This window comes from Stenella coeruleoalba (genome assembly GCF_951394435.1).
Source record: "Stenella coeruleoalba genome assembly, chromosome: 1".
In the NCBI taxonomy this organism is placed as follows: Eukaryota; Metazoa; Chordata; class Mammalia; order Artiodactyla; family Delphinidae; genus Stenella; species Stenella coeruleoalba.
In genome coordinates this window covers 111,974,553-111,998,332 of record NC_137169.1, presented here as the reverse complement: position 1 = coordinate 111,998,332, position 23,780 = coordinate 111,974,553, and the positions used below count along the sequence as shown (strand labels likewise).

At 37.2% G+C, this 23,780-nt stretch overlaps 1 protein-coding gene across 5 annotated transcripts in view; it reads left to right on the top strand.

Annotated features, from left to right (window-relative positions):
• The window catches only part of ASH1L (ASH1 like histone lysine methyltransferase), a 214,134-nt gene that overhangs the window by 25,699 nt on the left and 164,655 nt on the right, over positions 1-23,780 (top strand). For all 5 annotated transcript variants that reach the window (XM_079904612.1, XM_079904614.1, XM_079904611.1 and 2 more), the window contains one exon: positions 826-1,346. In XM_079904612.1, coding sequence (XP_079760738.1) covers positions 927-1,346 — 420 coding nt within the window. In that variant the 5' untranslated portion in view covers positions 826-926. The remainder of the gene's footprint in view (positions 1-825; positions 1,347-23,780) is intronic.

The following is a 23,780-nucleotide window of genomic DNA, read 5'->3' as shown; positions in this document are numbered from 1 at the left end:
ATAATAAATCTACGTTCTGGTTTTAAAATAATTTATAGATTTGGGAGATTGAAGCATGACCGCTGACTATTTGCTATTGGGAAAACGTGTGAAAATATATTTCTGCTGTTTAGAGTTTTTATAACAATTGTTCTAAATCATTTATATAATTATTTAATGTTTGTCTTTCTCACTAGAGTATAAGGCTTGTAAATTTAGGAATTGGATCTGTTTTGTTGAATACTGTATTTCCAGGGTGTTGCACAGTGCCTGGCACATGATAGGTGTTTAGAAATACTTTTTAATGAATGAATGAGTAAATGAATTCAGAGTTGAATTGTAAACCAGCAATAGAGATAATTCCAGCCTAAGAGTCCTAACCTAAAAAGTCTACCATCTCTTATAAAAAATATTGGAGTGCTGAAACCAGCCCAAAACATGGTTCTTTGCCTTCGGTGAAATTGATTTTATTTAACTAAAACGTAAGAAACACATTCCTTTGAAACTGAGGAGTGTTAAAATATATGATATTATTTTTATCTTAGACTGTGTTTGCTTTACTGTCAGTTGCAGAAGCTTGTTGCTTGAGTTAGAACAGTGGATCTTAAACATTGATTTGCACCATACCACTACAGCTTATTTATGATATCTGGAGAATAATAAACTTATTCTGAAATTTAAATTTATTTATAACTAAATGAATTTAAATCCATTTTGAAGGGCATTTTGATCCATTTTAACTGATTTTCGGTTCTTCCTGATCTTCTTCTCCTCCCCCTATACCCACTTCTCATGTTAATAATTGCCTCTGTTCTGATAAATTTTTTGTTATGGTCTATCCTGCAGAGAAAGAGATGCTGGTTGCCAGTTTTGGAGATCCCTGTTTTTTATGGAACACAGTTCTGTAAAATTTTCATAAGATTCCTTGGCAATAACATACACTTGTGATGGACCCTAGAAATACTGCTATGTTAGGATTGGGTTCTGATTCCGAAGGATTTTCAAGAAAGAGTCCCTCTGCCATCAGTACTGGTACACTGGTCAGCAAGAGAGAAGTAGAGCTAGAGAACAACACAAAGGAGGAAGAGGACCTTCGCAAGTGGAATCGGGAAAGAACCATCGAAGCAGGGAAAGATGATGGTTTGACTGATGCACAGCAACAGTTTTCAGTGAAAGAAACAAACTTTTCAGAGGGAAATTTAAAATTAAAAATTGGCCTTCAGGCTAAGAGAACTAAAAAACCTCCAAAGAACTTGGAGAACTATGTATGTCGACCTGCCATAAAAACAACTATCAAGCACCCAAGGAAAGCACTTAAAAGTGGGAAGATGACAGATGAAAAGAATGAGCACTGTCCTTCAAAGCGGGTAAGTAGAATTCCCAACAATATGTGATGATTAACAATCTTTGGATTTCTCTATTAATTTTTATCGAACCTACGTACATATTTTAGGAATTTTGATTTTAATCTTTTTATGTTATTTCCAGATAGTCTGTTTTGTGAGCCAAAACAGGCCTTGAGGCTTGTCACAGATATGAGTGATGGTATAACCACTTGTAAAATTACGGCAAATATTTTAAATGGGGTATATCCAGATTGCTGCTCCTACATGGCCTAGTGGAAAGAATATTGATTGGATTTTTAGTTAGGAAACCTAGAGTTGAATCTTGCCCTCCTGTTTACTAACAATGTGACTATAGACAAATTAATAGAGAAGAAACTGAGGCTTAAAGATATTAAATGATTACAAAACCACCTACCTTTCAGGATGGTTCTATTCCTGCTGCCCTCAAGAATTTTCGGAAGGTGGATTAAAAAATTTTTATCTAGACCTTTTTACTTGAGACAATGTTAGCTCTGTCTTGCACAGCTAATTTTTAAAGGGCTTTGAGATGATTGTCTTTAGTAATCTTTCTATAGTATTTTTTTAATAGTGCTAATAATGAGGTTTTGTACTGAAAGGATTTCACCCACAATACATATTCTTAATATATAAGTAGTTTATATCCCACTTATATTATTTGTAACAGAATATAGTTTGTGGTTCCTGAGGAAAGCTATCTGTATACTTAAAACACTGTTGGTAATGGGTTAGGTGTTTATTTTTCCAACAGTTACTTTAGCATAGGATGTTGACTATATTACTGCCCTCTAAATTAGTTCTTCATAAACGATGGAAAGAGCATGAATTACAGAGTCAGAACCAAATTCAAATCCTGGCTTAATAACTATACACAGGCAATTTGGTTTATCTTAACTGAGCTGTGGTTTCCTCATTTATAACATGGGGTTATTAATGCCTGTATTAAATGGGTATATAAAGAATTAAATTTCAGTAGCCAAGACATACAACCCAAGTACCAATCAACAGACGATTGGCTTAAGAAGATGTAGTGTGTACGTATGTATGTATGTAGATGTGTGTGTGTATATATGCATATATACATATATGCTTTTATACACACACACACACACACACACACACACACACACACACACAGGGGAATATTACTCAGCCATAAAAAAGAAATAAATATTGCCATTTGCAGCAACATGGATACACCTAGAGAATATTTTACTTAGTGAAGTAAGTCAGACAGAGACAAATATTATTTGGTATGACTTATATGTGGAATCTAAAAATAATATAAATGAATCTTTATATATAACAGAAACAGACTCATAGACATAGAAAACAAATTTATGGTTACCAAAGGGTAGACAGAGGGACAGAGGGACAAATTAGGAGTATGGGATTAACAGATACAAACCACTATACATGAAGCAGATAAGCAATAAGGATTTACTATATAGAGCAGGGAATTATATTCAATATCTTGTAATAACCTGTAATGGAATATAATCTAAAAAAAAAACTGAGTCAGTTTGCTGTATATCTGAAATGAACACAATATTGTAGGTCAACTGTACTTCAATTTAAAAAAAGAATTAAATTTATATATAGTAGTTAGCATGTGGTGGATTCTTGTGAATGTTCTTTTTACAGCCTAAGGTGTTGCTTTACAAGGGATCTCTGGAAGGGTTTGGTTATCTGTACTTGCTCTCAGCATATGATGGTCTGAAGAATTTTGTGTTTGTTTGGATGCGTTTTTACATAGTTCTTACTAGCTTCTCTGAAGGGTTCATGACTCCAAAAAGATTAAGCATCAGTGGCTAAGGAGAGAAAGATGCACTGTTATGAGGCATGTTGGTAGTCTAAGAAAGCTTGGGAGTTTTGTTTTATTTATTTTAAAGCAACCAAAACATTTCCCCCCAATTCTTCAAAAAGTAGTTGGGTTTTTGTCCGTGCATTCATTCATTTATTTATTTATTTATTTATTTATTTATTTATGGCTGTGTTGGGTCTTTGTTGCTGTGCGCTGGCTTTCTCTAGTTGTGGTGAGCAGGGGCTACTCTTCTTGTGGTGCGTGGGCTTCTCATTGCGGTGGCTTCTCTTGTTGCAGAGCACGGGCTCTAGGCACACAGGCTTCAGTAGTTGTGGCTCGCGGGCTCAGTACTTGTGGTTCACGGGCTCAGTTGCTCCGTGGCCTGTGGGATCTTCCCAGACCAGGGCTTGAACCCATGTCCCCTGCATTGGCAGGCGGATTCTTAACCACTGCACCACCAGGCAAGTCCGTCAGTGCTGCTTTTAAAGCAAATATTAAGCCTTAAATTTCTAGTAAAAACATAGAAATATAGATCATAGATTTTATTTCTTAATCAAACTTTTCTTTCAACAACGTTCAGAGGACAAAAACAAGACCCTCTGAAAAAATAATTTGCTATCCTGGTTAGTACTAACTCATTGGTAACTGTTGATGTAATTTTTAATGACAAAACTCAAGTTCAGGTTCAAAAATGAAATTTTCCGTTTCTTGAATTATGTGACATATTGTTAAATTTATAGTAGTTTACTTACGGATTCTATTATTTAGAGTGATTCAAATATGTCATTTAGTTTTTAAAAATTTCAATCCACAGTTTAGTAACTGGCATGTTAATAACTAAAGTTTAGAGTTTATTTTATTTTTTTGAAAAGTATTAGATGCTCTTCATGTCATATAAGTTATAGATTTTAAGGGTCCGATTTTTGGTTCTTTTAATGTATTTTCCCCTAGTTTTATTGCGATATAATTGACATACAGCACTGTTTAAGTTTAAGATGTATTTGGTTTATTTTTCATTACTTTTGAGATTTATCTTTCTGTATTACATTTTGGCAAAACTAAAAAATGTAATAACATTCAGTGTTGGCAAGAATATAGGGGAAACAACCACTCTCATGCCCTGTTGCTGGGGAGTATATTGATACGGTACTTTAAAAAAAAGAACATTCATTCATTCATTCCACGCCTGGTCTTAGTTGCAGCACGTTGGGTCTTTTTTATTTGCGGCATGTGGACTTCTTAGTTGTGCCATGCAGACTCTTAGTAGCGCTATGCATGTGGGATCTAGTTCCCTGACTAGGGATCGAACCCAGACCCCCTGCATTGGGAGCACAGAGTCTTACCCATTGGACTACCAGGGAAGTCCCGATACCATACTTTTTAAATTTTTTTATTTTTGGCTGTGTTGGGTCTTCGTTGCTGTGCGCGAGCTTTCTCTAGTTGCAGTGAGCAGGGGCTACTCTTTGTTGCAGTGCATGGGCTTCTCATTGCGGTGGCTTGTCTTTGCTGTGGAGCATGGGCTCTAGGCACGTGGGCTTCAGTAGTTGTGGCACACGGGCTCAATAGTTGTGGCTCGCGGGCTTTAGGGCTTAGTTGCTCCGTGGCATGTGGGATCTTCCCGGATCAGGGCTCGAATTCATGTCCCCTGCATTGGCAGGCGGATTCTTAACCACTGCGCCACCAGGGAAGTCCCAGATGCCGTACTTTTTGAGAGTAGTTTGCTTGTATCTGTCATAATTAAAAATGGTCAATTCCTTGATTCCGCACTGTCACTTCTAAGAAACTATCTTACAGAATACTTGCAAGTATATACCAAGATATTTGTGTAAGATATTTATTAGAAGTATAGATTCCTGATACGTTCTTATTGGTTCTGACTCAGTATGTCTGGGTATTTTTTAAAATATCTGTATTGAGATATATATAACTCACATATCATACCATCCACCCATTTAAACTGTACAATTCAGTGGTTTTTGATATATTACATTATTAACTTTTTAAAAATTGTTGTAAAATATATTAATATAGAATTTGCCATTTTGGTCATTAAGTGTAAATTCAGTATCACTAATTCCATTCACAGTGTTGTGCAACCATCCCCACTATCTGATTCCAAAACCTTCTTATCACCCCAAACAGAAATTCTGTAACCATTAAACAATAACTCTGTATTGCCCCTCCACTAAGCCTCTGGTAACCTATACTCTACTTTCTGTCTCTATGAAATTGTCTATTCTAGGTACCTCATATAAGTGGAATCATACAATGTTTGTCCTCTTGTGTCTGGCTTATTTCACTTAGCATAACGTCTTCAAGTTCATCCATGTTGTAGCATATACCAGAAATACTTTTTATGTCTGAATAATGTTCCATTGTACGTTTATACCACTTTGTGTTTATCCATTCATCATCTGTGGACACTTGGATTGCTTCCACATTTTGGCTATTGGAAAATATGCTGCAGTGAACATTCGTGTACAGACATCTGTTTGAATTCCTGCATTCTATTCCTTTGGGTAATATACTTAGGAGTAGTATTGCTGGATCCTATGATAAGTCTGTATCTTTTTGAGGAATTGTCAAACTATTTTCCATAGCACCTATACCATTTCATATTCCCACCAGCAATGCATGGGGGTTTCAGTTACTCCAAATCCTCATCACTGCTTTTTATTTTCTGTGTGTGTGTGTATATGTGTATGTATGTGTATTTTAAATAATAGCCATCCTAAGGGGTATGAAGTTGTATCTCACTGTGGTTTTACTTTGCATTTCCGTGATGACTAATGGTGTTGAGCATCTTTTCTTGAGCTTATTGACTATTTGTATATCTTCCTTGGAGAAATGTCTGTTTAAGTCTTTTGACTGCTTTTGAATTTTGGATTTTTTGTTGTTGTTGCTGAGTTTTCAGGGTTCTAGATATAGTCTAGATATATGAGTTGCTAATATTTTTTTCCCATTCTGTGGGTTGTCTTTTTCCTCTCTCTTGATAGTGTCCTGATACATAGACGTTTTCAGTGTTAATGAACTCCAATTTGTCTGTTTTTGTTTTGATTTTTTGTGTGTGTTTTTTTTTTTTTTTTGCGATACGCGGGCCTCTCACTGTTGTGGAGCACAGGCTCCGGACGCGCAGGCTCAGCAGCCATGGCTCACCGGCCCAGCCACTCCGCAGCATGTGGGATCTTCCTGGACCGGGGCACGAACCCATGTCCCCTGCATCAGCAGGCGGACTCTCAACCACTGCACCACCAGAGAAGCCCCAATTTGTCTGTTTTTTTTTTTTCTATTGCCAGTGCTTTGGTGTCATAGCAAAGATATCACTGCCAAATCTAACATCATGAAGATTTTCCCCTATGTTGTCTTCTAAGGGTTTTACAGTCCTGGCTCTTACATTTAGGTCTTTGAGAGATTTTCAGGTATCCCTCTCACCCTGAACTTGCTCTCTGAATTCAGAAACTGATTAAGATAGCAAGAGATACTTCGGACATGGGAAACTCATATAAAAAATTTAATGTATACGAGTATGGATATTGGACTAGTAACTATTATTTTGATTAGGTAATATACTCCTATGATTCAGAATTTAAAAGATAAAAAAGGAAACAATGAAACATTGTTACCATCATTACCCTTCTCTCCCCTCAAATCCATTTTGGAGTCTCCTTTTAGGCAATCATGTGACAACCCCATGCTAACTATGATAACTAGCTAAGCAGAACAACCATTTCTCAACCAAAATGAAGAAAAACTGTTCTGTGTATTGAAATTGTCTTACTTGGAAAATAAATAAGAGCAAGTTGTTTGGAACCAAAATTGGTGCAAAGAAGCTTCCAGGAACAAAACTACAACATCAGTGCTTTTGATATCTCCCAGAAATATATTATATATATATACAAGCAAATGCAAGTAATCCCTTCCCCCCCAATTTAAAAATATAAATGGTACTATACTGTACACACGGTTTTGTGTCATTGTTTTTTCCACTTAAATAGTGTGTTAGCATATTGTGGAGGATTTTCCTGTATGAAACTAAGAGAGCTTCTTTAGCCCTTTGGAATATGGGTGACGAATATTTTTTTTTCCAGTTTGTCATTTGTTTTTAGACCTTGCTTATTTTTTATTTTGCCATGCAGAAGTCTTTAGTTTTTTTACTGAATTTAATTAATCTTTCCTTTTATGGCTTCTAGAATTTGACATATAACTAGAAGGGCCTTCACTCTTAAGTTTATAAAAGATCTCCTTATATTTTGTAATAGGAGTTTTTTAATGTTTCATTTTTTCATTATTATTATTTTTGGCCGCAGATCTTAGTTCCCTGGCCAGGGATTGAACCCAGGTCCACAGCAGTGAACGCTCAAGTTGTAACCACTGTACTGCTAGGGAATTCCCTTATGTTTCATTTTAAATATATAAATATTTGATCCATTTGGAGTTTATAATGATGTGTAATATGAGTTGTGGATCCAAGTTTATCTTTTTCCAAATAGCTGCAAGTTGTCTCAACCCTTTTATTAAGTTTTTTTTAGTCCTCAGATTTGAGACACTACCTTTACCATACACTGAATTTCCATGTGTACTTGAGTCTGGTCTGATTTCCCACTTTGTGTCATTGGTCTCTATTTGCCAGCATAATAGTTTTAATTATTATGTTTCATATCTGGTAGGGTTAATCCTTCCTCATTACTCATATTTAAGAGTGTTCCTTGCATTATTGCCTATTAGTTTATAAGCTTTATGTGATTTTTAATAAAAATAGAACTTTTTTCTAGAACTTGTCCAATTGATTATAAAGTTCATATTTTGTTCATCTTTATCTGTGGTTGAACTTGGAACCTAATTGGTTCTCCTTCAGAAGCTCTGAATTTGCTTTGCCAGGAATTAGGGTGTGTTAGTAACACCTTTCCTGGGGGAGAGCCCCATTTTACCCCTAGGCCATGGATTGGTACGTTTACCCTCTGGGCAACTACGCCTACTTAGATCACCCTTCTTTTTTCTTTTCTTTTGGTACCCTTGGAGATTTTTCTTACTTCCTGTGAGGCCACAGTGCAACAAACTTGGCATCTTATGCTGGATTGAGTTATTTTATTGTAGTAGACGGACCTTTATGCTATTTAGCCTGTCTTATGGCTAGAGTAGAAATCACCTGATTGTTTTATAAGAAATACGTTCATTATTAATTTTAAAATAGATTTTCCTGTCTCATTTTTGTTTTGTCTATGGTGGAAAGGCATATTTTCTTTTAAATTTCCTGTAAAAATTTGGATTTGGCTGTCTTGCCAACTTCATGTTGTGTCTGTGTCATTTCATAAGTTGTCAGAATGGTATAGTCATTCTTCTGCAGTATTTTAGAAAGTGAAAGTAGGGAAGTCATTATATTTACTTGTATTTATCACACACCAACTTAAAAGGAGAAGAGGCAGTGTTAAAATTTACAGCTGTAATTATAATTTCCCTGCCAAAAGATAGTTTTCTGTTTAGAAAAAAAATGAGTGTGCTGACTTAATAGATTATTTAAGAAACAGTCCTTTGGAGATGTAATTTTGAGTTTCAGTAAAGTGATTTTTATGGAGAATTATTAAAACCCTCAGTGAATCCAAGTATTCTAATTAAGGTCTGTTGGCCTAAGATTTTATTAAATTATAGAACTGATAGATTAATGTAGGTTCTTTAGTAAGAAAATATACAGATAATAACAGTTATCTCTGTTCTTGCTCCGTATGGTTAATTTGCCTAGCAGTCTTTAAATTGTTTCACACAAATTCCAATTGTTTTGAAATGAAATGTTGAGGAAAAAAATGAGTTTGATATTACTTAGGTTTTGGCTTTTCTTTCCTTGGCATACCTGTTAAACAGCAGTAATTTATCAGGTTTTCTGAATATAGTAGTTCCTTTAAATTGTGCCCTATATTAGATTAGCCTGATTTTAGATAAAATAGATAAAATGTATATAATTTTAATTGAGATACAATTCAAATACCATAAAATTCACTCTTTTAAAGTGTACAGTTGAGAGGTTTTTAGTATATTCAGTATATTAGCTACATACAGAGGTGTGCAACGATCACCACTGTCTAATTTCAGAACATTTTCATTACCTTAAGTGTGTATTTTTATTTTGTCTATTACACTTTAGAAAACTAATCATAGGACTAATATTTTACTTTGTACTTTTCACAAAGGAGGGTCACATTTTGTATCACTTAATTTTGAACATAATCTCTTGTCTAGACTCATAACATTCTTTTATTTATTTATTCCTCCATAAAATATTTGAGTGCCTGTCATGTGCAGTAAATGAGTAATTATGATGTAATATGATAACTTCCATAATAGAAATACATATGGAGTGTTTATGGAATCAGTATTGTTGGGAGAAGGTAATGAGCAGGAGAATATGCATGGAAAGCTTTACAGAGGAACTCATTTAAAATTAGATGTTGACATCTTTGTTAGAAATTGCTAGAAAGAGAAGGACTTTGGGGGCAAAGTAAATAGTAAAGGGCAAAGGCGGTTTTAACATGTCTCCTAGATATTTGTCAGTTGTGCTGTAAAACAAGAATTTGACAGTCCTTTAGTGTAGGTGAGTACTAAGAAAATAATAAAGAATGGAAGACAGGTGGGGAACTTATCACCTCTTCGTATTGCACTCAAAAATTTAGGGAACCTCCACTTCACTTTTTGTCTACTTTTTCTTTGTATCAGATTTTTGGTTGAAGTTCTTTTCTCTGATCTGACTTACAAAGTAAGTTTTAACCTGAAAATCATAAAGTGTTGTTTTTAATGCTATAAGATTTTATTTATCTATCTATCTATTTATTTATTTATGGCTGCGTTGGGTCTTTGTTGCTGGGCGCGGGCTTTCTCTAGTTGCGGAGAGTGGGGGCTACTCTTCCTTGTGCACAGGCTTCTCATTGCGGTGGCTTCTCGTTTCGGAGCATGGGCTGTAGGCGTGCGGGCTCCGGCAGTTGTGGCTCACGGGCTCTAGAGCGCACGCTCAGTAGTTGTAGCACACAGGCTTAGTTGCTCTGCGGCATGTGGGATCTTCCTGGACCAGGGCTCGAACCCGTGTCCCTTGCATTGGCAGGTGGATTCTTAACCACTGCACCCAGGGAACCCCAATGCTATCAGATATTAAAGCAGAAATTGCATGACCATACCGATTTGTTCGTGGGATTTTTTCTTTGTTTTTAAAGTTTTGTGATCCTGTTTTATATTAGTATTCCTCTTAGAAAGGGGAAACATTTTAAAGTTAAAATGATTGATTTTTGGGAAAGTTTTTCTGTTTGAAGAATTTAGGATTACTTGTAGTAAGTAGGAACCCTATCATTTATAACCGTAATGTTAAATATTACCAAAGTTATAGTACCTGAATTTTATTTTATAAATCTGTTAATAGTGAACTACCTTGGTCTTCATACAGTGGTGAAAGTCAAGCAGGAATAATATTGGAGCAGATTGGTAGAGCTTTTTGAGGACACAGAACTGCAACAGCAGATGGCATTAGAGATCAGGTTTAAGGATGAGTTGCAGGGATTTAACTGTTAAGGGGGGAAGGGAAGTGAGGTACATTGAGGATTCAGGGTACAGCTGGCAAAGCTCAGAATGACCCTTGGGTGTTGTTGGTCTGTTCAAAGGTATATGTGTATTTTTTTTTTGAAACCAACTATTTCAAAATCTAGCAATTAAGAATTCTCTTCCAAGAAGAAAGGGAAATTTTTGTTGTATGCAAGATAACTCCTTCTTCCCTCCCCCAGCTAAAAGCTGGAAAAATATGAAGGTGTCATACAAGATCTATTTAATATAGCCTTTGCTTCTTCATTATAAATAAGTATCACTTTGCACCAGCAAGCGCCTAATGTTAGATGTTAAGAGAGGTATATATGATTGGGTAAAGACCTACCAGGGAAAGGGGCAATAGTTTGCATATTAACTGTGGCTTCCTTGGAACCCCTCAATATAAATATGAGTTTTTCTCCAAGCTGGATTTATGGTGTTCCTAAAGGCTTTGGTTTCTCCAAAATCTGTTAGCTAAATTGAGAGAATACCGATCAGTAAAAGAAGGTAATGTCTCAAAGATGTCAGAAATAAGTAATGTTAATGAGAAATAGTGATGAGAACTCACTCTTTAAACAAAATAGGTTTTGAACTGTTAAATTTGGTCTTTTTCTACTCTTTTTATTTTTATTTTTTTTGCGGTACGCGGGCCTCTCACTGCTGTGGCCTCTCCCATTGTGGAGCACAGGCTCCGAGGCCATGGCTCATGGGCCCAGCCGCTCCGTGGCATGTGGGATCCTCCCAGACCGGGGCACGAACCCATGTCCCCTGCATCGGCAGGTGGACTCTCAACCACTGCGCCACCAGGGAAGTCCTCTACTCTTTATTTTTTAACAGCCAAGTCCTGATCTGCTATGTATATGTTACCTTCATTTTTGGAAAACATTTCAAAGTCAAGTATACATGCTTGCAATAAAGTTCTGCTACTATATTAGGAAGTCAGAGTTTAGGAGGTGCACAAAAGCATTTTGACAAAAACTCACAAATGGTAAGTATATATACGAGAATATTTTAGCTGTTTTTAGCCAAGCTACATAGAATTACTAACATCTGAGTATATATGTGAAGGCAAAAAGACGATCCTAATAACTGCAGGATTCAGTAGTAATCTTCACTGTAAAAACAGTGAAACAAGATGGAACCTGCTTCTGAACCCCACCTTTTCATTTTTTGGCAAAATTGCTGAATGTGATTATCTTGTAGTTCCTTGTCTAGCCCTTGATTGCATGGGTAGGGAGTTACAGAAGACTGCTGAAGAAATCACAGGTAGATACTGAAAATTACAAGCCAAAGGCAGGGGAGCTTGGTAACTTCTCTTGTTTGGTAATTATGACCGTTAGGAATTCTCAAACAAGTAGAAATTTTCCTAGGCATACTTGGTGACATTTTTTCCTTCTTTTTCAGCTTCGAAGATAAAGATGAGAAATTAGAAGAATAAATTTAAGGTTACTAAGTTCCTAAATAACAAGCAAAAAGAAAGAAGTTTCAGTATACAGTAGAGAGAGGAAGTAGGATGAGGGAGTGGAAAGAGTTAGCTCAGATGTCACCCAATTCTTTTTTTTTTTTTTTTTTTGCGCTACGCGGGCCTCTCACTGTTGTGGCCTCTCCCGTTGGGAGCACAGGCTCCGGACGCACAGGCTCAGCAGCCATGGCTCACGGGCCCAGCCGCTCCATGGCATGTGGGATCCTCCCGGACCGGGGCATGAACCCGTGTCCCCTGCATTGGCAGGCGGACTCTCAACCACTGCGCCACCAGGGAAGCCCTCACCCAATTCTTTGAATGTTTCCTGAATCCTTGCAGGCAGAGTTAGTTAATCTAACCTCTGTGCTTCCACTGCATATATTTCTCTGTTTTTAACACATATCACATTATATTGTAATTATTAATTTGTCTTTCTTTGACAAGTGAATGCTCCTTAAGTGTCAAGGTAACCTTTTTAGTTTTTGCATTTCATGATCAACATGGAACATGCTTTAAAAATGGTTCAATAAGGGACTTCCCTGGTGGGGCAGTGGTTAAGAATCCGCCTGCCAATGTAGGGGACATGGGTTCAAGCCCTGGTCCGGGAAGATCCCACATGCTGCAGAGCAACTAAGCCCGTGCACCACAACTACTGAGCCTGTGCGCTCTAGGGCCCACATGCCGCAACTGCTGAGCCCACATGCTGCAACTACTGAAGCCTGCACGCCTAGAGCCTGTGCTCTGCAACAAGAGAAACCACCACAATGAGAAGCCTGCGCACCGCAACGAAGAGTAGCCCCCACTTGTCACAACTAGAGAAAGTCCACGTGCCACAACGAAGACCCAACGCAGCCAAAAAAAAGTTCAGTAAGATTATGGACTGTGGGTTTATATCTGTAAGCATAAAACAAATACTACCACCACCACCAAAAATACTGCCCTTAAAATATAGCTTGGGGATAAGAGAATATGTTTGCCTAGTCCGAAGATGGTGCTTGTACACATAACTTTCATAACTGAACTACTCATAAATATTTTCTCTTCTTTCATTTACTGAAAGTTTATGTTAAAACTTTTAGGTCTTTTCAAAACAACCTGTAGGTAGTTAATTTTAAGAAGTAAGTATTATTGGTAGTAATGCTATGACTTGTGGCTGTTTCATGAATTTCCTGGTAAGGCACAACTTTGGTTACTACCCTTATAATAGGTCAAACAAAAACTTTCCTTTAAGTATTTTGTCACAACACAGAGTGGTGAACTAAGTTGCCTATGTTATCTTCATTTAAAAACAACCCCACATTAGGCTCTTAGTTTAAGAAAACATTTTTAGTAGTCAAATACCTTTTGAATGCATTTAGCACATCTTAGTGACTCATCCACTTAAAGGTGATACCAGATTGTTACCAAGCAAGGGCTCTGTGCCCACCAGAAAGCCAAACTCTGACAGCAGGTGTTTGCAACAAAGTAAGCGCTTATTTGCAGGGCCCGAAGCAAGGAGAATGAGCAGCTCACGGGTTGGGTTGGTGATAAGGTAACAGGGTGATGGGTTGGTGATAAGGTAACAGGGTGATATTCAGAAATCCCAGCCTTCTTTTTCCAGCCAGTCTGGGGTCTGTAATGCTTGTGGTCAGCATCTTCCACCTGGGTGGGGCATCTTAGTTTTTAAAGAACAACTCAGAGATATACACCAGATTGTTATCTGTATCCCTTCAGGAGGAACTAGGAATCCTGTGACCCTATTGCCCTAATCTCTGTGACCCTATTGCCCTAATCGTTAACTGCTTGAGCCTACTCTTTGGAACTCCTGGAAGCCTAGGAGACTTTTTTTTCCCTACAAACAAGAAACAGGGACACGGAGGTGCTTTTGTACCCAGGAAGGCTCCACAGGGTCCTGCTTGGTTTCAGTACCCCCTTTTCTTTGGTACTCCTCAGTCCTCAGTCCTGAGGGGAACAGGAGTGGGACAAGAAAGGGAATAAAGTTTTGGATAGAGAGATTAGTCATAAACTCAGTATGAACTTGGTTTTAGGGAGACTTTGTCTCCAGATGAGCCCACGTGAAACTGTTTTATTCTTACTGCTATCTGGTTTATGTTTACCCAGTGCCTTTTTTTTTTTCAACCAGTTTTCTTTGTGTTTAGGCTCCTTAGCTCTTATCAGTGAATTTGAGACTTGCTAAATAGAAGATGGTCACATTCTTTTTACCTGTAACTTTTGAGCTGAGTGCCATCTGTGAGTGTAGTCTTATACCAACTTATGAAAAGGTCCGGAGTACAAGTCCGCATTATCCCACTGGAATTCTGTTGTCTTACCTTCATACTGATTGTTTGCTTTGGAAGCTGCTTGAGCTAGAATTATTTTGTAGTAGAGAAGAAGAGAACGGTTGGCATAGAGCCCAGCTTCTCCAGGGCAGAGGCTATTATGCAAATTCTCCCAGATCTTCACATTTCAGTAAAGCCTTCTTTTCTCCCTTTAACACACACAAAACAGACTGCTAATGGGGCAGCCACGATCTCCTAAGCCTTGGAGACAAAACGAGGAAGGTGCCACTCTTTTCCCAAAATACCATCAATTGTAGAAGCATATGCTTCCATAAATGGAGGGGAAGAGCAGATCCCTTCTATTGCACTGTATGGCTTCTGTTATAAATGTACCAGGAAGATTAAAACTACCATAATTAGTTTCATCAGGTTCAGCCTCAATTCTTGCTTTCATTTTGTAGTAGAAACTTCTCTAATCAGTGCTGCTTCTGGCTGATTGAGCAGTTCACTTTCTTTTAAAGTGTAGCATGTTAGGGATATGTGCTTGAGTCTCTATTATGGTTTGTTTTAATGGTGTACATAATGAGGTATGGTAAATGTGAATGTTTCTCATTTCATTGTTGATCTTGCTAATGGAAAAAGTCATTATTGAAACAAATTGATAGAAGGCATAACTTCCTTAGTACCAGAGAATTAAGCTTAAGTATCATCACGTTGACTCACTAATTCACATGCTGCTTTTTATGGTTGTCTGTTCATATCTTTATTTCATTTTAATGACTGTAAATCATTCCAGAGATGCTCACATATAGACTGCTCCATACGTGCACATTGCTAATAAATTCTGAGGTACAGCTGCAGAGAAATGAATGAAGAGTTTTGGGGAGACATCAGAATTAAAGGCCCTATATGATGAGATAACAAACTTTTATGAAACTTCATGAGTAGGGACAAAAGGTTGAACACATGATGAAAGAGACGTTTCTTCCTGCCTGACCTCACTTTGTGAGTCTAAACCACTGAAGACATTGTTCTAAATTGCCCCTCTTTCCCAATTAGTAGATAGGGATTTGGGGGGAGAAATCCTGAGAGAAAGAGTATAGATTAATTTAGATATGTGCTATGGTGGTGATTTTACACTTTAGGAATAAACTAGGTGTAAAGAAGAATCTAAAGACTTTGTTTCCTCTGCTGTTGATACCTGGGACAGATTGGCATCTAAATGTTCCTTAAATTATATTCAGTAGCAAGAAGAGCTACTCCATATTATTATTACTATTCTTTTACTATAATATTTTCTGAAGGAATTAAACTTCCTGTAGTAATATGTTTTGGTTGACTCTTGATTGTAATAGGGGCGATATAGTAAGAATGAGCTTGATTTTGGGCTTCAGTCCAGAATATAGAGTTCAAGTGCAGCACCTAATTAATGGTTTTGTAATTTAAGAAAAACCCATAGTGGTCTGCTTTTGAAAAGAAAAATTTTGTGATTTTATATTAAAATACTTGACTTAATTATCTATATGTTAAATTTTCTTTAATAATTTATTTTGGGACTCCTCCCCCAACCCCCATTCTCAAATGTTTTGGTTCTCTCTTTGACTGTATGTCACAAACTTAACCTTTGCACATTTCTTTTCTTTCTTTTTTTTTCTTTTTTTTTTGCGGTACGCGGGCCTCTCACTGTTGTGGCCTCTCCCGTTGCGGAGCACAGGCTCCAGACGCGCAGGCTCAGCGGCCATGGCTCACGGGCCTAGCCGCTCCGTGGCATGTGGGATCTTCCCGGACCAGGGCACAAACCCGTGCCCCCTGCATCAGCAGGCAGACTCTCAACCACTGCACCACCAGGGAAGCCCTTCTTTGCACATTTCTTGAAGATGTTTTCTGAATATTTTCATAAGTAGACTTAAGATTCTTGCCTTACTTATAGCTCTAATTTTTAACATAGTTCTGCAAGTAGTTTATGTTCCATACAATCACTTGGGAAAAATTTGTCCATAAGTATTTTTCTTTACAGTTTTTAGTGCTTGTCCTAGAATTTGCAGTATACATTTACAACTAATCTAAGTCCACTTTAAAATAACCCTGTATTGCTTCACAGATACCTTATAATAATAAAATAACACAAATTCCTCCCTTTCATTCCTTGTCTCTTGTATCATTACTGTCATTCATTTCAGTTATACACAAGGATATACGTACACATCATACATTATTGAATATGTTGTTGCTATTATTTTAAATACACTGTTTTCTGTTAGATCAATTAAGAATAAGAAAAGTAGGGAATTCCCTGGTGGTCTAGTCTAGTGGTTAGGACTCTGTGCTTCTACTGCAGGGGGCATGGGTTCAGTCCCCGGTGGGGGAACTAAGATCCCGCATGCCACGCGGTGCGGCCAAAAAAAAAGAGAGAATAAGAAAAAGAAAAGTTTTTATTTTACCTTCACTTCTTCGTCTCCAGTGGTCTTTTTTTCTTTATGTAGATCCAAGTTTCTGACCTATGTCATTTTCCTTCTCTCTAAAGAACTTCTTTTAATACCTTGCAAGACAAGTCTACTGGCAACAAATGCCCTCAATTTTTGTTTGTTAGAGAAAGTCTTTGTTTCTTCCTCACTTGTAAAGGATAATTTCACAGGTTACAGAATTCTAGGTTATTTTTTTCCTTCCAACACTTTAAATATTTCACTCCACTCTTCTTGCTTGCATGGTTTCCGAGGAGAAGTTGGATGTAATTCTTAGTTTTGCTCATTTGTAGCTAAGAAGACAGTCTTTAGTCCTATGATTAGGTCTCAATCTTTTGGTTAGCCTGTACCTCTAGACTGTAAACTTCACAGATACTTTTCGGTGCCCCCTCCCCTCTTAGGTAGGACAGGATAGCTAGAGTGGGCTAGAGTTGGATCATTTCCTCCCCCAGATCAGTTAGGCTTTGTTAAATCCCAGCAGGTTAGGCTCTGGTTAATAGTTTCTCCTGAGGGCAGACCTTGTTAGGAACCAAATGGTGTGGCATATTTCAAAGTGGTTCATTTTCCCCTCCCACAGCGGGAATTAAGAGGGGACTTTTCTCATCTTGCGAACCTCTCAGAGATCCAGGAGATAAAACTCATAAAACTGTGGGGGAATCACAATAACTGAGTCCTCCTGGAGTTTTCAACTCTCAAACTTGTGTACATTGAGCAATTTGTCAGAGTTCAGGTTTCCCTACCCTAGCGCTCACTCATTCCACCAGGGTCTCAGCTTATGGGTTTCTGCTCTGGTAAATGATGATTCTCTGTCAGTCACTGCGTTTTGGGGGCAGTAGTTTGCTCTGTGACCTCACTTCTATTATGGATATAAATGGTTGATTTTTAAGTTTGTTTAACTTTTCACTTGTTGTTAGGACAGAATGGTAACCTCCAAGCTTCTCCATAAACCTGTAAGCAACAAACATTGCAAATAGAATTGTATATAATTGGTTTACAAGAGGATGAAATTGTGAATTTCCATCTACATCTCAGCTTTCATTGTATGCAGACTAGTTTCAAAATCTTCCACGTAATAATAGAATGATAGGAGGAACTTTCCAGCACATATCATGATGAATAAAAATGAATATATAAGGCACATCACTGTTTTAGTGGGTTCCAGTAAACAAACTACTTTGAATAAGTTTTCCTGTGTTGATATTGTTATCTATAGAGTGTAACTTTAAAGCTTTTCTGTGTTCAGGTGCTCTTTTTTAACATGTAATAAGGCTATGCCTTTCTGTTTCATTAATTTAAGTACATGACAAGTTAACTTCAGAATCTCTTAGTATAGCAAGAATGATGAAAATAGCCTACTATATTTCTGTTTACAGACTAATTCTGTAACTGAAATTCTATGCTATAATTCTCTAAACACACAACTTGAGGACCTGAGCAAAACATCCTATTCTTAATTCCCAAATCATAAGTTAGGAGTTCATAAACTTCACTCTGATTGTTCTGATAACAGTATCAAATAATAATTTAAATTATTTTTCCTTTTTTTTAACTGATTTTCCTATTCTATACAAATTTTTTTTTCAGTCAGATTCATTCTGTTGTTATGGCATGTGAGTTGCAGATATCTTTCAGCAAACAATCAAAACAGAATTTTAACTTTATCATCCCTTGCTGTCAAGCATGCATGTCTGATTTATGAGATACAGAAGTAGCATATTTAATTATATCATTAACATTTTGTTCACAGCAGGGTGAGATATTAGGAACAAGTTTTTCAATAAAATGTTTTCTCAAAAGAACTTTGCAACTTGAGCAAATCTCAAAATTTTTTTGTCATCAACTACAGAGAATGATTGGCGGTTTGTAGAAACACTTCAAAAAGCTTATTCAAATTTTACGCCTCATGAATCGTCTCCATAAAGACATTTTAAGGCATTTAATTTTTTTGTATGGAATGAGAATAACCCTTGTTTAAGATGTTTTGTTCTCCTTTAACATTTTCTTCTTTTTTATACTATTTCTTACTATGTCTAGATTAAAGTTGAATTACAGTGGATAAAGATGATTTATTTTGGAGTTTCTCTTGTGAAATTTTGAGCCAAATTGACGTTTTGCTTTTATTTAATTTTCCCACAATGTGAATAATTCCCAAATAGTAATTTTCTTGAAAGGCTCAAGGATTGCTGAGAGTAAAATACTTCACTTAAAGGTTAATACGTTTAATGTTATTTAGCTTAGTGTACTAAAATTTTAGGAAGATTAGAATTATGATATAGAGGACTTCCCTGGTGGTCCAGGGGTAAAGATTCTGCCTTCCAATGCAGGGGACGCGGGTTCGATCCCTGGTCGGGGAACTAAGATCGCACATGCCATGGAGCAACTAAGCCTTTGCACCACAACTGCTGAGCTCATGCACCTCAATGAAAGATCCCACGTGCCTCAATAAAAAGATCCCACATGCTGCAACTAAGACCTGACGCAGATAAAATAATAATAATAAATAAATCATAAAAAATTATGATATAAATGCAGTTCTTATTATTCTGTCTTATATGATTATTTAAATTTTATTAGCATTTATTTACTTATTTAATATATTTATTTATTTTTGTCTGCGTTGGGTATTCGTTGCTGAATGTGAGCTTTCTCCAATTGCGGCAAGTGGAGACTACTCTTCATTGTGGTGAGTGGGCTTCTCACTGTGGTGGCTTCTCTTGTTGCAGAGTACGGGCTCTAGGTGCGTGGGCTTCAGTAGTTGTGGTTTGCAGGCTCTAGAGCGCAGACTTAGTAGTTGTGGCACACGGGCTTAGTTGCTCCACGGCAGCATTTATTTACTTAATCTTAAAATAATGTTTATACACATCTAGATAACACACTCTTAATATTTATATTGCCAGTCAGTTTCCTCGTTTATTTAACTATGTGATAGTTTTTATTTTAGACCATGAAATTAACAGCTTTTATAATCATAAGTATTTCAGTACTAGTTATAGTTTTACAGTAACACCTATACCTCAACTTCTTTATTAAATGTTACCACATGATAACCATAAGGAAATTCTTCACTCCATGTTTCAAATAGAATGCTCACCTGTATTTGAAAGTGAAAATTCAAATAATACCATAAATCTGAGTGGCATGCCTTGTTTGTATTACTAACAATGTTAAACTAATTATAATTGGTAGTAATCTATTCTATCATGTTGATTATTCACAAGTTTTGTGATGCCAGAAATAACATGGGAATAAGCATTTACTTATTTTAGTTTTCTGGCCATGCAGCGTGGCCCTTGGCAGTGATAGCATGGAGTTCTAACCACTGGACCGCCAGCGAATTCCCAGGAATAAGTATTTGGTGGTTTGGCTTTCCTGAGACTGAAGTCAAACTTGGTAAAAAATCTGCCTTCAAGTATTAATTCATAATATCTTTTATTTATTTATTTTTTGAGATATTGGAGGGTTTTTTTGTTGTTACTTTTTAAAAAAATACATCTCAGTCTTTTCCTTTATATATTTCTTGTTACCTTTCTCCCGGAAAAATTACCCCTACCTAGAGAAGGACTAAAAATTTACCTCCAAATTATTCTAAGCCTATTCAAGGTGGGCAGTCGGGACTAGGATTCTTCAGGGTCTGTACCCTCAGTGAGCCACCTCTTAAGAAGAGCTCACAATTCGAAATGAAAAAACAAAGTTATTGAGGGACTTCCCTGATGGTGCAGTGGTTAAGAATCTGCCTGCCAGTGCAGGGGACACAGGTTCGAACCCTGGTCTGGGAAGATCCCACATGCTGCAGAGCAACTAAGCCTGTGTGCCATAACTACTGAGCCTGCACTCTAGAGCCCGCAAGCCACAACTACTGAGCCTGCGTACCACAACTGCTGAAGCCCACGCACCTAGAGCCGAGCCCATGCTCCGCAACAAGAGAAGTCACTGCAATGGAAAGCCTGCAAACTGCAACGAAGAGTAGCCCCCACTCCCTGCAACCAGAGAGGAGGCTGCGCATAGCAACAAAGACCCAACACAGCCAAAAAAAAAAAAAAAAAAAAAAAGTCCAGGCAGATTTTCAAAAAGAAGCCAATGAAATATGTATTCTAGATGTGAAAACTATTTTCTTGATGAAAAATGCATTCGTTGACATTAAAAACAGTGAATAATTAGTTTAAGCATCCAGTTTAGACACAGCTGTGGAGAGAATAGTGAACTAGAAAATAGCATTGAGAAAATTACCTAGAATGTAGCTGATCCAGAGATGTCAAATATGATACGAAGAACAAAGAGAAGATAAAGGATGGTAATAGGAAGTCCAGTATGTTCTAATGGAGTCCTGAAGAATAATTGAGGAGATGTAATATTTGCCAGGTAATTTTCCAGAATTGATTATTTATGAAGGACAAGTTCTGAAAAGGATTAATAAAGCTATATGTACACTGAGACACATCTTAGTGAGTCTGTAGAGTATCAAAGACAAAAAATCCAAAAAAAAATGAGAATTAGATAAAGGAATGACAGTTAAGCCAATATTAGGCCTTTAAACATTGATTAAAGGAAAGTAGGAAATCAATTATATCTTCAAATACTGAGAGGAAATAACTGCCAATTCATAATAGAGCTTCCTCAACATGTTTTAGCAGGATAGATTGCAGATTTAGTAAGATACTGTTTCCAGATATTTTGCTGGGAATTATAAAAACATAAAGTCACCTTCATGAAAATGACGAAGGGTAAAACAACAATACAAGAGCTTAGGAAACAGGAGAGACCTCTAAAGGCACCCAAGGAGACAAATAGAGGGAAAAAAATCAATTATATAAAAGTAAAAGCAGCACATGTAAAAGCAGCACATGTGAAAACAGTGAGAAAGAAGGAACAAAATGGAAATGACCGAAGTTCAAAAGGATGGGAGAAGTGTGATATATATGGGAAAAAAAAGAAAATACAACATACGCATAATTGATATCTTTAAAGAAGAAGGCAGAAATATTGATTTAGATCAGTCTTAAAGCCATAATGTAAGGGCATTTTTCACAAATAACAGAAAATTCATGAAAACAATTATTATTAGACTTTATCAGTAAAGCTAAGAATCTCTTTGTGAGCCAGATCAAAGGATGAAATTACTTCGTAAGGATAAAATTCAAGATGTTCTCAAACATCAAAATCCAGAACCAAAGAACAGTGGAGCAAAATCCATAATGTCCTCAAATTGGACAGTTCATCTATACCAAAATGATAGTGACAAACATTTTTGAACACTTGAAATCAGGGAATGTTTTTCTCATTCTTCAAGAAACTCTAGAAAACAACCTTTAATCTTTTTATTAGCCACAGAGGAATGGAAAGGCTAAACAAAGGGACTGCTGTTGGTTTGTAAATTAATATACAATGTGGAAATGAGAGAGAAAATGAAGTCATTTAAGTATGTACTGATTTCTTTATTATAGTAGGAGTCAGTGTCATTTGAAGTTGATAAAACTGATACAGTAAAAAACTGATACAGTAAAAAGAATATGTCTAATTGGATAGTGAGGCAGCAACAGGAAGAATATGGTAATTTAATCACTGCTAATAGTAGAGTCAGCAAATATTGAAGGCTAAGTATATTATGTTAGTCTTTTGAACTTCTCTAGAACAGAAATATACATGTTCCAGATTTTTTAATGCAACCAGAAAACAAGCACATTCCACCTAGTTAAAAAAAAATGTTCAGGCTGTGAAAGGTCAGAGTAACAAAATATGGTATAACTGATTCACTTTGCTCTACAGCAGAAACTAACACAACATTGTAAATCAACTATACTGCAATAAAAATTTTTTTAAATAACAAAATACGATAGTGTACTATTAGTCTACTAGGGTTGTCCTAACAAAATATCACAGACCAGGTAGTTAAAAACAGGAAACAGAACTCACAGTTCTGGAGTCTGGGAGTCCAAGATCGATTTGCCATCAGCATTGGTTTCTGATGAGGGCTCTCTTCCTGGCTTAGCGACAGCCACTTTCTCACTGTTTCCTCCCATGGCCAAGTGTAACAAAAGAGATACCTGAGTGCTCTCCCTCTTCTTATAAGGACACCGTTTTTATTGGAGTAGGGCCCCACTTTTATGACCTCATTTAACCTTAAGTAAAGGCCTCCTTAAAGGCCCTCTCTCCAAATACAGTCACATGGCCATTAGGGCTTCTACATTTGAATTTGAGTTTATGCAGTTCAGTCCATAACAGATGGACACTCACAAAAACTGAACATACATACAGTAAGCTACCACAAGAAGTAAAAATAATATTTTCTGATCACAATGCAGAAAAACTAGAAAGTAATAAAAAACAGATATTAAAAACTTTATGGTGGGGCTTCCCTGGTGGCACAGTGGTTGAGAGTCCGCCTGCCGATGCAGGGGACACGGGTTCGTGCCCCGGTCTGGGAAGATCCCACATGCCGCGGAGCGGCTGTGCCCGTGAGCCATGGCCGCCGAGCCTGCACGTCCGGAGCCTGTTGCTCCGCAACGCGAGGAGGCCACAACAGTGACAGGCCCGCGTACCGCAAAAAAAAAAAAAAAAAAAGCAAAAAAAAAACACACAACAACTTTATGGTGGACTTCCCTGGTGGCGCAGAGGTTTAAAATGTGCCTGCCAATGCAGGAGACACGGGTTCGAGCCCTGGTCCGGGAAGATCCCACATGCCGCGGAGCAACTAGGCCCGTGAGCCACAATTACTGAGCTTGCGCTTCTGGAGCCTGTGCTCTGCAGCAAGAGAGGCCGCGATAGTGAGAGGCCCGCGCGCCGCGATGAAGAGTGGCCCCCACTTGCCGCAACTAGAGAAAGCCCTCGCACAGAAACGAAGACCCAACACAGCCATAAATAAATTTAAAAAATTTAAAAAAAAAAACAAACTTTATG